Source organism: Silene latifolia, chromosome 3 (assembly GCF_048544455.1).
Source record: "Silene latifolia isolate original U9 population chromosome 3, ASM4854445v1, whole genome shotgun sequence".
NCBI classification, from domain to species: domain Eukaryota; kingdom Viridiplantae; phylum Streptophyta; class Magnoliopsida; order Caryophyllales; family Caryophyllaceae; genus Silene; species Silene latifolia.
In genome coordinates, this window is record NC_133528.1 from 124,511,684 (window position 1) to 124,523,805 (window position 12,122).

At 37.3% G+C, this 12,122-nt stretch overlaps 2 protein-coding genes across 2 annotated transcripts; both read left to right on the plus strand.

Moving 5' to 3' along the window:
• Positions 1–1,744: 1,744 nt before the first annotated feature.
• LOC141646263 (uncharacterized) lies at positions 1,745–5,757 on the plus strand. The gene is made up of 3 exons (XM_074454217.1): positions 1,745–1,941; positions 2,250–4,459; positions 4,569–5,757. The coding sequence occupies exons 2-3, from the start codon at positions 2,252–2,254 to the stop codon at positions 4,572–4,574; spliced, it is 2,214 nt and encodes a 737-aa protein (XP_074310318.1). The 5' UTR covers positions 1,745–1,941; positions 2,250–2,251; the 3' UTR covers positions 4,575–5,757.
• A 1,026-nt stretch (positions 5,758–6,783) lies between these two features.
• LOC141647967 (glucan endo-1,3-beta-glucosidase 13-like) lies at positions 6,784–11,436 on the plus strand. Its single transcript, XM_074456359.1, has 4 exons — positions 6,784–7,082; positions 9,273–10,547; positions 10,887–10,917; positions 11,026–11,436. Exons 1-4 carry the CDS (start codon positions 7,028–7,030, stop codon positions 11,156–11,158), a joined length of 1,494 nt encoding a protein of 497 aa, XP_074312460.1. The 5' UTR covers positions 6,784–7,027; the 3' UTR covers positions 11,159–11,436.
• Positions 11,437–12,122: the final 686 nt, after the last annotated feature.

Sequence of the window (12,122 nt, forward strand, 5' to 3'; positions counted from 1 at the left end):
TCCACTGTCCACGTAGGCTCGAGTTTTCAAAACCTGAAACACGGAACAGACACGTCATTACTAATGGCGTGTTTATAGTAAGTAGGAAAAAACTTCTATAAAATGGACTAAAAGAAACACGTCATTGGGAATGACGGGTTTCGGGAAGGAAACACGCCACTCCCAATGGCGTGTATGTATAATTTTTATTTTTTTTAAGTTCATTGGAGTCTGTTAGTTGGGAAAAAACTGTAAAGACACACTAATGCTAATGGCGTGTTTCCTTCATAAAATACGCCATTGGTAATAGCGTGTTTGTTCTGTATTTTAGGTTTTGAAAATTCGAGCCTACGTAGACACCATTTTGACAAATACTCATATTTTCAAAACCGACCCAAAACGATAAATATTTTATTTTTGACCATTATTTTAAAAAGGGGAGTGCTATGGCGACACCGGGTGTTACCGACTCTCAGTAACACCCTAATAAAATAATACTCGTATATTTAAAGATTAAATAAATAGTTCATTTTTATTTATTAATTAATTATGCAAAGGTTAAAAATGGAAGTTTCAAATAAAAGTTGTTATTGGATTCAACCTAGGGGTCGTTTGGTTCGCTAATGGAATTGAAGTTCCAAGAAATTAAGAGATCCCGTGATTTTATAAATCACATGAAATGGGAAAAAGTTGTTTGGTTGGAATGTGGGAAGTGAATTCCACAGGAATTTCCACTTACCTAGGGGGACCTAGGTAAGCAACTTCCCACATCATGGAGGAATTGGAGTTCCTATGGAACTTCAATTCATGTGATTTGGGGCAAACAAACAACTCCCCTATTTTGCAAATCCCATGAATTACAATTCATGTGTTTTAGAATGGGTAACCAAACAACCCCTAGAGTGCCGTTTTCTTCTTCGCTAATTCCGATTCAAAGCATCTCTTATTAGTAATCAATCATACAAATTTACTTGTATGACTGATCAAAATATTTGGCGGAAGTTTGCATTGTCACAGTAGTTATTAGTAATTCGTATAACAAAATCAACCAAAAATATTTTCAAATGCGCAGGAACATGGCACAACAATCCAATCATGATTCATCAAAGATTTTGAATTCCTTGCAAATGAACAACTAAAGGAGCAAATCCCATATGTTTACCCTAAGTTTGAGTACAACTCTTTTCATGGGATATACTTTGTGTGTTGAATCTTTGATTACTCGGTTATTAATGCGACTCTTGCAAATTAGAGTAGATGTTTTACTTGGAAATGCATCGATTGATAATTATGTCCTACCGGAGATGAATTGTATCAGATTATCGTGCCTGTGTTTTTAGCGAACTTCATCTTAAAAACAAGTTAAATTTCCATTTTTACCCTTTCTAATGAATCTATTTTTTAAAATGGAAAAGTTGAAATAATAGATAAATTTTACCAAAATACCCCCCGGTGTTATTGATTTGAGTAACACCCGGTGACGCTAGGTCATTTTCCTTTTAAAAATGGATTCACATACATGCTTGAACAAATATTCGATAATTTTTTATAGGGTAAATTGATTATTACTCCCTTATATAATTCATTTTTTGATACTTACTCCCTAATATAAATTTTTTTGAAACTTACTCCCACCAAATTTATGTACGTTCAAAAATTGCTCCCACTTTATAATTCCGGCCAAAAAAAAGAGAATATGACCTATTTACCCTTGACTTATGTTACCTGACCTATGTGAAACAATACAATTTGAAACACAAATTACACTCACATTAGAAACTTATCAAACACACTTCTCTTCCTCCTCTCTCTCTCCTAAAACGTAAAAACCATTCATCTTCAACCTCCATTAATCTACAAATTCAACAGCAAGGGACAAGCTTTCTTCAACCCATAATCTTCAACCCATAATCCTGGATAAGTAAACCATCATCAATATCGTCATCAGTCTCATATAAATTGGTAAGTACTCAATGAATTCCCTATTTCCTTATTGATTTCGACTCTTTTAATTACATTGATTAAGTGTATTTTGATTTCGATTCTAATTAGGGATAAAGTTCGCACATTTGTTGTTAATGCTTAAATATTGCATGTTGCTTATAACCCCAAATTGGTTCATTGATTCTGCATTTTTTGTTTTCTGTGCTTAATGTGAATAGGAATGACATTGTTAATACTTTCATTAAGGGTAGTTTTATGTGAATAAGATTGACATTTATGTTTCCTTTTGATTGTTAATAACTCTTGTTTATTTACAATAACTCTAGAGATGAGTTTTTTTGTTGGACTGCGCCTGCATCATGGGGGAATGTTTGAGTTTAATAAAGGGAAAACAGAATATATAGGTGGGAGGTTATATTTGGAGTTTGGAATTCCCATAGGAAGATTTACTTATGAATTTTGTATGGAGATGGGGAAAAAAGCTACTGAAGGCAAGAGTTTTATATTGTGGTATAAATTGGCTAATAAGAACCTGACAAGTGGGAAAAGGAAACTTGTAAGTGAGAAGGATGTTGAAGAATTGTTGAAGACAAGGGACAGAATTGGGATGTGTGACTTGTATGCTATTGAAGGTGAGAGTAGTGGTCCAACACCAGATTCTACCCTTAACCAGTCACTATCTACATCAAAAAAGAGGCCCAACACAAGTAGCCCAAGAACTAACAATCCAAACATTGTCCATCAACAATCAGCACCCCAACCCAGTAGCCTTGACCCACTTAATGTAATACCTCTTGCAACAATCTACCCCAGGAGAAGCCCTAGAGCACAAAACCATATTCATATTGAAAGGCAAAGCTTAGGTAAACCTGAGAAGTTAACAGTTAGGAGGAAAGTTGACTTTGGACGTGAGAGAACAACTGGTGTTGGATCTGGTATAGAGGTGGGTCAAAAGTGCAGATCTAAAGGGAAGTTCGTTGCTAGTGAAGAACAAGATCTGCCTGGTGCTAAATCTGCTACTGAAGGTGCTACTAAAGCTGGTGAGTATGCAATAAAAAGTAAAAAAAGGGCAGCTGGTAAGAAGAAGAAACCTACAAAGGTGGGGGGTGAAAATGAAAATGGCAGTGAGAAGGTAAAATCTGCAAAGAAAAAAAAGATTGAAAGCAAAAAGGGGAAGGTAAAATCTGCAAAGAAAAAGGGCAGGGTTGATTCAGAGGAAGAGTTCACTGATTCTGAGGTCAGTGAAGGTGAGCTGAGTGATTTTGATGATGATAAAATTGATGAGGAGTTGTTTGGAGATGGGAAACCAAAAAACTTTGAAGAAGAGGTCTCTGAAACTTTGAGAAGGGAAGGGGATACATCAGAGCCTTTATTTGATGTTGATGATTTAGAGGTGTTAGTTGATGAAGATAATGAGGAGGACTCAGATGATCTCAGGTCTTTACAAGGGTCAGATGATGAGGTTGATGATAATAGTCCAACATTTAACTCATTGACTGATTTCAAAGGTCCAATTAAACTTGTAGCTGGTTTGAAGTTTGCAAGCAACAAGATTCTTAGACAAGCACTGGTTCAACACTCTATTGAGAAAGGCTATGATTTCTATTATACACATAATGGCAATAAGAGAGTGACTGCCAAGTGTAGGTTTAAGTGCAATTGTCCATGGAATAGCAAGAAATCCAAATTCATAGGACCTTGTAAGTGTCCCAAATCTGTGAAGAAGTGCCTATTCAAGTTACATGCTACTAAGTGGAAAGATTCAGAAGAAGTTTTCCAAATTAAGACTCTAATTGAAAGACACATTTGTGGGATGGCTACATACAGTAGGAAGGTAACTTCTGAATATTTAGCTGAAAGGTTTATTGAATTTTGGAGAACTAACATTGATTGGAAACTGAAAAATTTTCAAGACCATGTGTTTAAAGAGTTAAATGTACATGTTAGTTATGACAAGTGTTGGCTTGCTAGAAAAAGAGCCAAGTTGATTATTTATGGCAATGGTAAGGATCAGTATGGGAGGGTGTGGGATTATGCTGCAGAAATTAGGAAGTCTAACCAGGGGTCTAGTGCATTTGTTGTGTGTGACAACATTGACAGGCCACCTCCAATTTTCAAGAGGCTATATATTTGTTTACAAGCTTGTAAAGAGGGATTTCTGAAGGGGTGTAGGCCTATCTTAGGGGTTGATGGCTGTCACTTGAGGGGTCCTTACCCTGGTATTTGTTTGGTTGCTGTTGGGAAGGATGGGAATAACAATATATTCCCTGTTGCCTGGGCAGTAGTAGAAGTGGAGAACACAGATAGTTGGAAGTGGTTCTTGGAGTTGTTGGCCACTGATTTAGGCCATGATGAGGGGTTGGGATTGACTTTTATGTCTGACAGACAAAAAGGATTAGTAGATGCTTTGAAGTTTGTGGTCCCAAAGGCAGAGATTAGGTTCTGTGCAAGACATATATGGGCTAACTTCAAGCTAACATGGAGTGGACAAGTATACAAGGAGGCATTCTGGACAGCAGCAAGGGCATTGACACAGGTAGTTTTTTAATGCTGTGACAATGTTTTTTCTTTTCATTTTTCACTTGTTTATACATGAAGTAAAACATGAGAATGTTTGCAGGCTGACTTTGACAAAGCAATGGAAGGTATGAAGTTCCTATCCAAAGAAGCTTATGCATATTTGAGAGCAATTCCTGCCCAACACTGGTCCAGGCATGCTTTTGGGAAACAAGCCAAGTCCAACATGCTCTTGAACAACATTTGTGAGTCTTTTAATGCTGTGATCAGAGAAGCAAGGGACAAGCCAATACTTACTCATATGGAGTGGATGCGCAGATATGTAATGAAGAGAATGTATGAGAAAAGGGAGGGGGTGAAGAAATATAATGAAGAGTACATGCCTTATGTGGATAAAAGTCTAAAGTGGGCTATCGATGAATCTAGGTTTTGCAAGTTCATAGGTTCCAGTCTCAATGTCTATGAGGTTGACTTTCATGGGGAACAAGTGGTTGTCAACATTGAAGCAAGAACATGTGACTGCAATCACTGGCAGCTTACTGGTATGCCATGTGTACATGCAGCTGGTGTTATTTTGAAACATAGAGGTACTGTGGCTGCCTATGTGGATGAGGTATATAGTAAGGCCAAATATGTCCTTGCATATGAACCAGTTGTGGCTCCAATTCCTGGGCAGAAATTATGGGAGAAGACAGGACTTCCAGAACCATTACCACCTATTTGAAAGAGTGATGCCGGAAGGCCTAAATCCAAGAAGAGGAGGAAAGAGCCAGGTGAAGATGATGGTAAAGGTAAGGGAGTTAAGAGGGCTAAGAAGAGCAACAAATGTAGCAACTGTAGGGAGCTTGGCCACTACAAAAGAACTTGCAAGAACCCCACAGTGGCCCCTGCACAGCCAAAGAGTAAAGGAGGCAGACCTCAAAAAAGCACTGCTTGGGCTAAGGAGGCAAGACAGATTGCTGAAAAGAGAAAGGCTACAAAAGAAGGCTATTTGAGATGCACTGGCAGCACTTCAAACATCCAACATTCAGCTGTAACAACAGATGGACAAGCAAATGGGACTCAACAGTCAGTGGTTCGAGACCATGAACTGTTTAATTAGTTATGTAGTCCTTACCTGAACAATTTCTGAAATGTGTGAACAATTTCTGACTTATTTTGGTTTTTGGATGTATTTCTTTTTTCACCCACAATTTCAGAATAATGTTATGTAATGAAGGAGACAATTTGTGATCTATTTTGGATTTGGATGTAATTCCTTCAACAATTTCAGAAATCTTATATGTATTGAAGGAGAAAATTAGGTGTCATTACAAAGCTCTCTTACATAAAGTACTTTCATTGCTTCATTTTCATTCAACTGTTACATACCCCCAACAAACAAAAGTACATTACATAGCTTTCATAACAATGAACGATAGACAAGCTATTATGAATATCAAAGCTATTTTGCCTACAGTTACACAACTCTTGTTATACAATGATCGATTAACAAATTGGTTAACAACAACATCTTCAGTTGCTCTCATCTTTATCTTCTCAAGCTCATACATATGTTTTTTCCTCTCTTGTTTGAGCCACTCCACTTCTTGATCAACATTTGAACATCACACTTTAAATGCTTATTCTCCAATTTGACTCATTTATAGCATCTCACGCCATTCGGTTTGTGGTTTGTCATACCATCGAAAGAATTTGCGACCCACGAAACCCACTTTGTTTGGGTTATAAAACTTGCAAGCCTCAAACCTTCTTCCAGGATTTGTAGGCGTCCAAGACTTCATAATAAAGAACAGGGGATGCCACAAAAACACTTTTGTGTTTCCTCACAACTACAGTAGGAACTCGACATTGCCCTACAAAAATCAAAAATAAACCCTAATTGAATCTGGGTTTATAAAAGAAAAAAAATCGAACAATTTAACAATTTGGGTTTATAATGAGAACAAAGTAAAGATAGAGCATACCTTTCAATTGAATAGTTGAAGATGAGAAGTGGAGAGAGAGAGATGAGTGAGCCAAATTGAATTCAAAAGGGAATGAAGAAGTCTGGGTTGTAATAAATAGAAGGGTGTAAAATTGGTCTCTTGATGAAGGTAAGGGCAAAATTGTCATAAGAAACAATAATCAGAGCATATTTTCAAATTTTAACGGAATATTCTCTTTTTTTTGGCCGGAATTATAAAGTGGGAGCAATTTTTGAACGTACATAAATTTGGTGGGAGTAAGTTTCAAAAAAATTTATATTAGGGAGTAAGTATCAAAAAATGAATTATATAAGGGAGTAATAATCAATTTACCCTTTTTTATAATCGGATTTTAGTCCTACATCAGAATCTACTCCTTGCCCTGTCTCACTCACTCAGTCGCTCACCCTGTCTTTCTCTCTCCTTCATTTATCCCCTCGAGACATTTCTAGAGGGAATACACTACTCAGTCTCCAACAATAACGTTACTACTGTTAAATTTCAGTTCAAATGCCTCACCTTTTTTTAATAAAGCTCACAAATTTAAGTTAATTCTCGACTGTATAAAACCCTTGACAACAGTCAAATTGTTGCATTTTCTGAACAAAAAACGAAAGATCATGGCTTGGAGATTTAACCTCATCCTTTCTACTTTCTGTTTCCTACCTCTTTTGGGTAAATCTTCTCTTTTAAGCTGGTTTTACATACTGTCTTTATTTTAATGTTTTTGTTTCTTAATTAGTTGAGCTAATTAGGATTTTGTTACTGTTTTGTGTGTATTGCATGTGTGTTTTCTGGGTTTTTGTTGCTGTTGTTTGGTGAGCTTTACTTTTGTTTAAAAATGGTCTTAAATGGGTCACATTTTACTCCGTCTTCATCTTGTGACGAAATGTTACCCATCTTCAAGCAAGACTTATTGTTTAGTTTATGGGTGTGCTGTTGAACCGACAGTTGATTTTTATTTTAACATTTTATTCCATGCTTCATCACTACAATCACATACAAGTAATGTTCTTGCATTCCGTATTAAATTAGGGAAATCAATGTAAACTTAGCTTGTACTCCCCCATCCCCCTCATTTATTTACCTTTTACATCCTTTTTGTGAGGGGTATTTTAATCAAAGGTAAACAAATTATTAGAACAAAGGGAGTAGAACAATGGTGGGGCTGAGTTTTTGGTTTGGTTAGGACAAAGAGAGTAGGACAATGGTGGGGCTGCGTTTTTGGTTTTGGGGACAAAATAATGCTTCCTCTTGTGTCACACCAATAACCTACTTATGTAGGTATTCTGGTTTGGTTCGTCCTAATCGATATTTTAGGTTTTCATTTTACGCATGTTTTGTGCGACGGAGTGAATTGTTGGTTGCAGAGTTATTTAAATTACATGGGCCAAAATTCGGAAAAAAAAAAAATCAAAAGGAGAAGGAGAAGGAGAAGATTTTACAATGTACTCCGTATATTGTCACACCAGGAAGTAATTTTAACTGTCAAGTAGTAGCAACACTCCGTCTTGTGAGAGTACAGTTTCCACTTTCGTTGCTTCTCTCTCGAATAGTTGTTATCAGATATGAGTGCATAAAAATCGCGTCACTTTCAACATGGTGCTTAGGTTGAAAACCAGTACTATGTCTTATTGAACTTCATTGTTGCTAGTATCAGCATTTATTTTGGTTGGTGGATGCATTTATGTGATATTTTAGTGTGTTAATACTTGATTGACAAAATTTACTACAGTTTTAAAATTGTCAATTTAACCCACACATTTGGTGGCATTTTATATGAGATTTTAGTGTGTTAATACATTAGGCCGGTCCAATTTGTCAATTTGTCAATATAGCACAAGTAAAAATCAGTAATTCCAAAATTTATCAACTGGACCATGTGGAAATAAGGGACATTGCCTTTAAGTGGTATCAATGTGTAATAATAACAAAGGAGATATAAAAAAAAATGGACCATATGGAAGTTTATGCAATTATGCTATGAGTACATTGAGTAGCATTGAGCTAAAAGCGCTATTTTTACACTTTGAGTATTGTTCTTAACATTTCTCGCAGGAGTGTCAAAGTAATATGTGTAGTTAAAATTGAATGCCAAAGTGAAAAACAGCATTTTGTTAACCTATACTTGATTGCATGTTCAACTTTAGCTATACGAGAGCAAAAATGGTCCGGTTAGCATATCTTAGAGGATCACGTTCAGTAATGAATCCACGTCATGTGCTATGATAATTTGTCGGACAACATTTCCTTTTCTGTGATCTTTCTTCGTTTGTTGCATTCATGTTTGGATTTTGACCCCTGTTACTTGTAGCCACACTACACTTTCCGACTTGACAAAGGAAGATAGTTCGCATTTGGTTTGTTTCTATATATATCCATAAACGTTAAAAAGAAACAGCGACAGAAAGACAAACTTGGCACCATATTTATAATCTTGTTTTGTTAAGATTACGTATGAGGCATTGTAAAAGAGAGCGCAAAGACTGCCACAATGAGCTCTTTTTATTATTTCTTTCGTAGTTTTTGGACCCTTTGATAAATGAATCGATTATTCCATTCGTGTCCATAGACAATCGACAATTCGTATATAAAATTATGTTAAGCACATTCCTTACTCGATTACGTAATGGTTTTGATGGGTGTTCTATGCCCTATGTGAATGTAGCACTGTTACTGTGGTTTTCTCGACTAAATATCTTCAAAGGAAACTAGTGCGTCAGTCTGCTATTGTCGTTTTTTGGTATGAGAAAGGGGCTAACATTCTTGGAATGAGGATGGGGCTAAAATGGCTTCCAAGACTTGTGAATATGGATGCATATCTACTATTTTCACGTTAACTGATTATTGTTCTCTTTCCGACAGACCTATGTTTAGGGAGCACTATTGGAATTTGCTATGGACGAAATGGAGATGATCTCCCGACTCCTGATAAGGCAGCAGAGCTGGTAAAACAACACAACATCAAATATGTCCGGATTTATGACGCCAACATTCAAGTTCTCAAGGCGTTTGCCAATAGTGGAGTGGAACTCATGATCGGGGTTCCAAACTCTGACTTGCTTGCTTTCTCTCAGTTCCAGTCAAATGCTGACACGTGGCTTAAGAACAACATCCTTCCATACTACCCAACCACAAAGATCACATATATAACAGTTGGTGCTGAGGTGACAGAAGTCCCAACTAACGTCTCAGCCCTTGTTGTGCCAGCAATGCAAAATGTGTTCGCGGCATTGAAGAAAGCTGGCCTCCATAGGAAGATAAAGGTTTCAAGCACCCACTCTCTGGGGATCTTGTCACGTTCGTTCCCGCCTTCAGCGGGGGCTTTTAGTAGTCATTACGCACACTTTTTGAAACCCATGTTGGAGTTTCTTGCCGATAACCAATCACCCTTCATGGTTGATATTTACCCTTACTATGCTTATAGGGACTCCCCCACCAATGTTTCCCTTGACTACGCACTATTCCAATCATCATCCGAGGTCATTGATCCCAACACAGGCTTGCTGTACACAAATATGTTTGATGCTCAGATCGATGCTCTCTACTATGCCCTAATGGCTTTAAATTTCCGAACCATCAAAGTTATGGTGACCGAGACAGGCTGGCCATCCAAAGGCTCACCAAAAGAGACGGCTGCCACCCCTGATAATGCCCAAACGTACAACACCAACCTCATTCGCCACGTCATTAACAACACGGGAACACCTGCTAAACCGGATGAAGAGCTCGATATCTATATTTTCTCGTTGTTCAATGAAAACAGAAAGCCTGGGATGGAGTCAGAAAGGAATTGGGGTCTGTTCTACCCTGTTGGAACAAGTGTGTATAATTTGGATTTTACTGGGAAAGGTGTCACTGAGATGGCTGCTGGGGGTAATGCAACAAATACTACAGGACCAACTTGGTGCATTGCTTCTTCAAATGCTACTGAAGCAGATATGAAGAATGCTTTGAATTGGGCCTGCGGGTCTGGGAATGTAGATTGTACCGCAATACAGCCTAGCCAACCTTGTTATGAGCCAAATACGCTGGTTTCTCATGCCTCTTATGCATTCAACAGTTACTACCAACAAAATGGAGCCACTGATGTTGCTTGTAGTTTTGGAGGGGCCGGTCTTAAAGTCACAAATGATCCAAGTAAGTTTATTCATTTCGCTTATGTTATGTAGTTGTATGACTCTTGTTACCTGCAAACAGTGAAATATATCTCTCTACGGCTTGACGGCTTGTTTTGTGGTGGTGCACCATCCATTGTTTGCCTCGACGGCTTGTTTGGTGGAGGTCATAAAAATGGAGGAATGGTATTAGTTCAATTTATGTTAGTATTTTTGGCTTGAATGCTCCATGTCAATTCCCATGATACTAATATGTCGCCAAAGTTAATTGAGTTTCCTCTCTTGATTTTCATTATCAAATAATTGGTTTGTCATTACGATCTAGTATTGTTCTCTAAGGAATTTACTAATTTACTTGCAGGCTATGACAAGTGCATTTATCTGACTGCTGGGTAAGCATTCTTCCAACATCATCTGTTTAGTGTATAAATGAAGTTGTGATGGGACGTGACTGTAATTCAACTTATTGACATTTTCCGACACATGCAATATTCATGCAGGAGTAAGAACACCTCGATTGCAAGCAATGACTCTGCCAGTACTTCAATGGCCATCTCCTTTCAGAAGCAGACGGGATTCGTGGCATGGGTTCCTGCTAGCCTGCTTATGCATCTTCTCCTGTCATTTGTGTGAACAGACTCGAGTTCCGTTAGTACTAGAGCGGTGATTTTTCCTCCTAAGCTGGAATTGTAAGTAATTAGTGAGGATTTTATTTTTATGATGGTTAATTGGGTGATTAATTGGAAAATATATGCCTCCATAAGTTTTGTACTACCAGGTCAGGGGTAATTGGGATGGACATGTATGTTAGCGGCTTATGTAAATTCCATTTTAAAATAGGATGGAAGATTATGAATTGTAATTGCAAACATTGTAGTCGTAGATTTAATTAAATGTGGTATTGGTATGAATCTATCGAGTTTATTGTTAGCATTTCTTTGGTGTAAAAATGGCCGAAAGACAATTTTACTGCCAATGAGGCGTGAATGCAAGGGCAATGGTCCGATGGGAAGATGAGGATTTGAACTAGGACCAAAATGTGCTACAAAACCCCATTTCAATCCGTTACATTGTGTCATGAGTTGATCATGAGTCATGAGTCATGATGCCTGGTCACAAGAAGGGCAACCCCATGTTACTGACTTAGGCTCTGCTTGTCAAAACTAAGTGAAAAGGTAGCTGAAACCTGAAAAGGTAGCTGAAAATGGAAAAGTTAACTAAAACCTGAAAAGGTATTTGAAAATTAGGAACTGATAAGGTAGCTGGTTATATAAAAAAGTGTTTGACAAACTAATTAAAAAGGTAACTGATTTTGTTCAAATAGGATATGATAATTATTTAATAGTATAAATTTAAGGGGTAAAAACGGAAAAACAAATCAAATCAGGTACCTGAAATCTCAAATGCTACTCTAGGTAGCATTTCATTTCAGGTAGCTTATTTGGTTAAATAAGCTATTTGTCAAACGCTTACAAAAAAACAAGGTACCTGAAATTTTGGTCAAATAAGCTACTTTAACCAAATCAGATACCTGAAATATTTTGTCAAACTGAGCCTTATTAACCCTCACAAATGTTTATGCCGTCTTCTGTTGCTA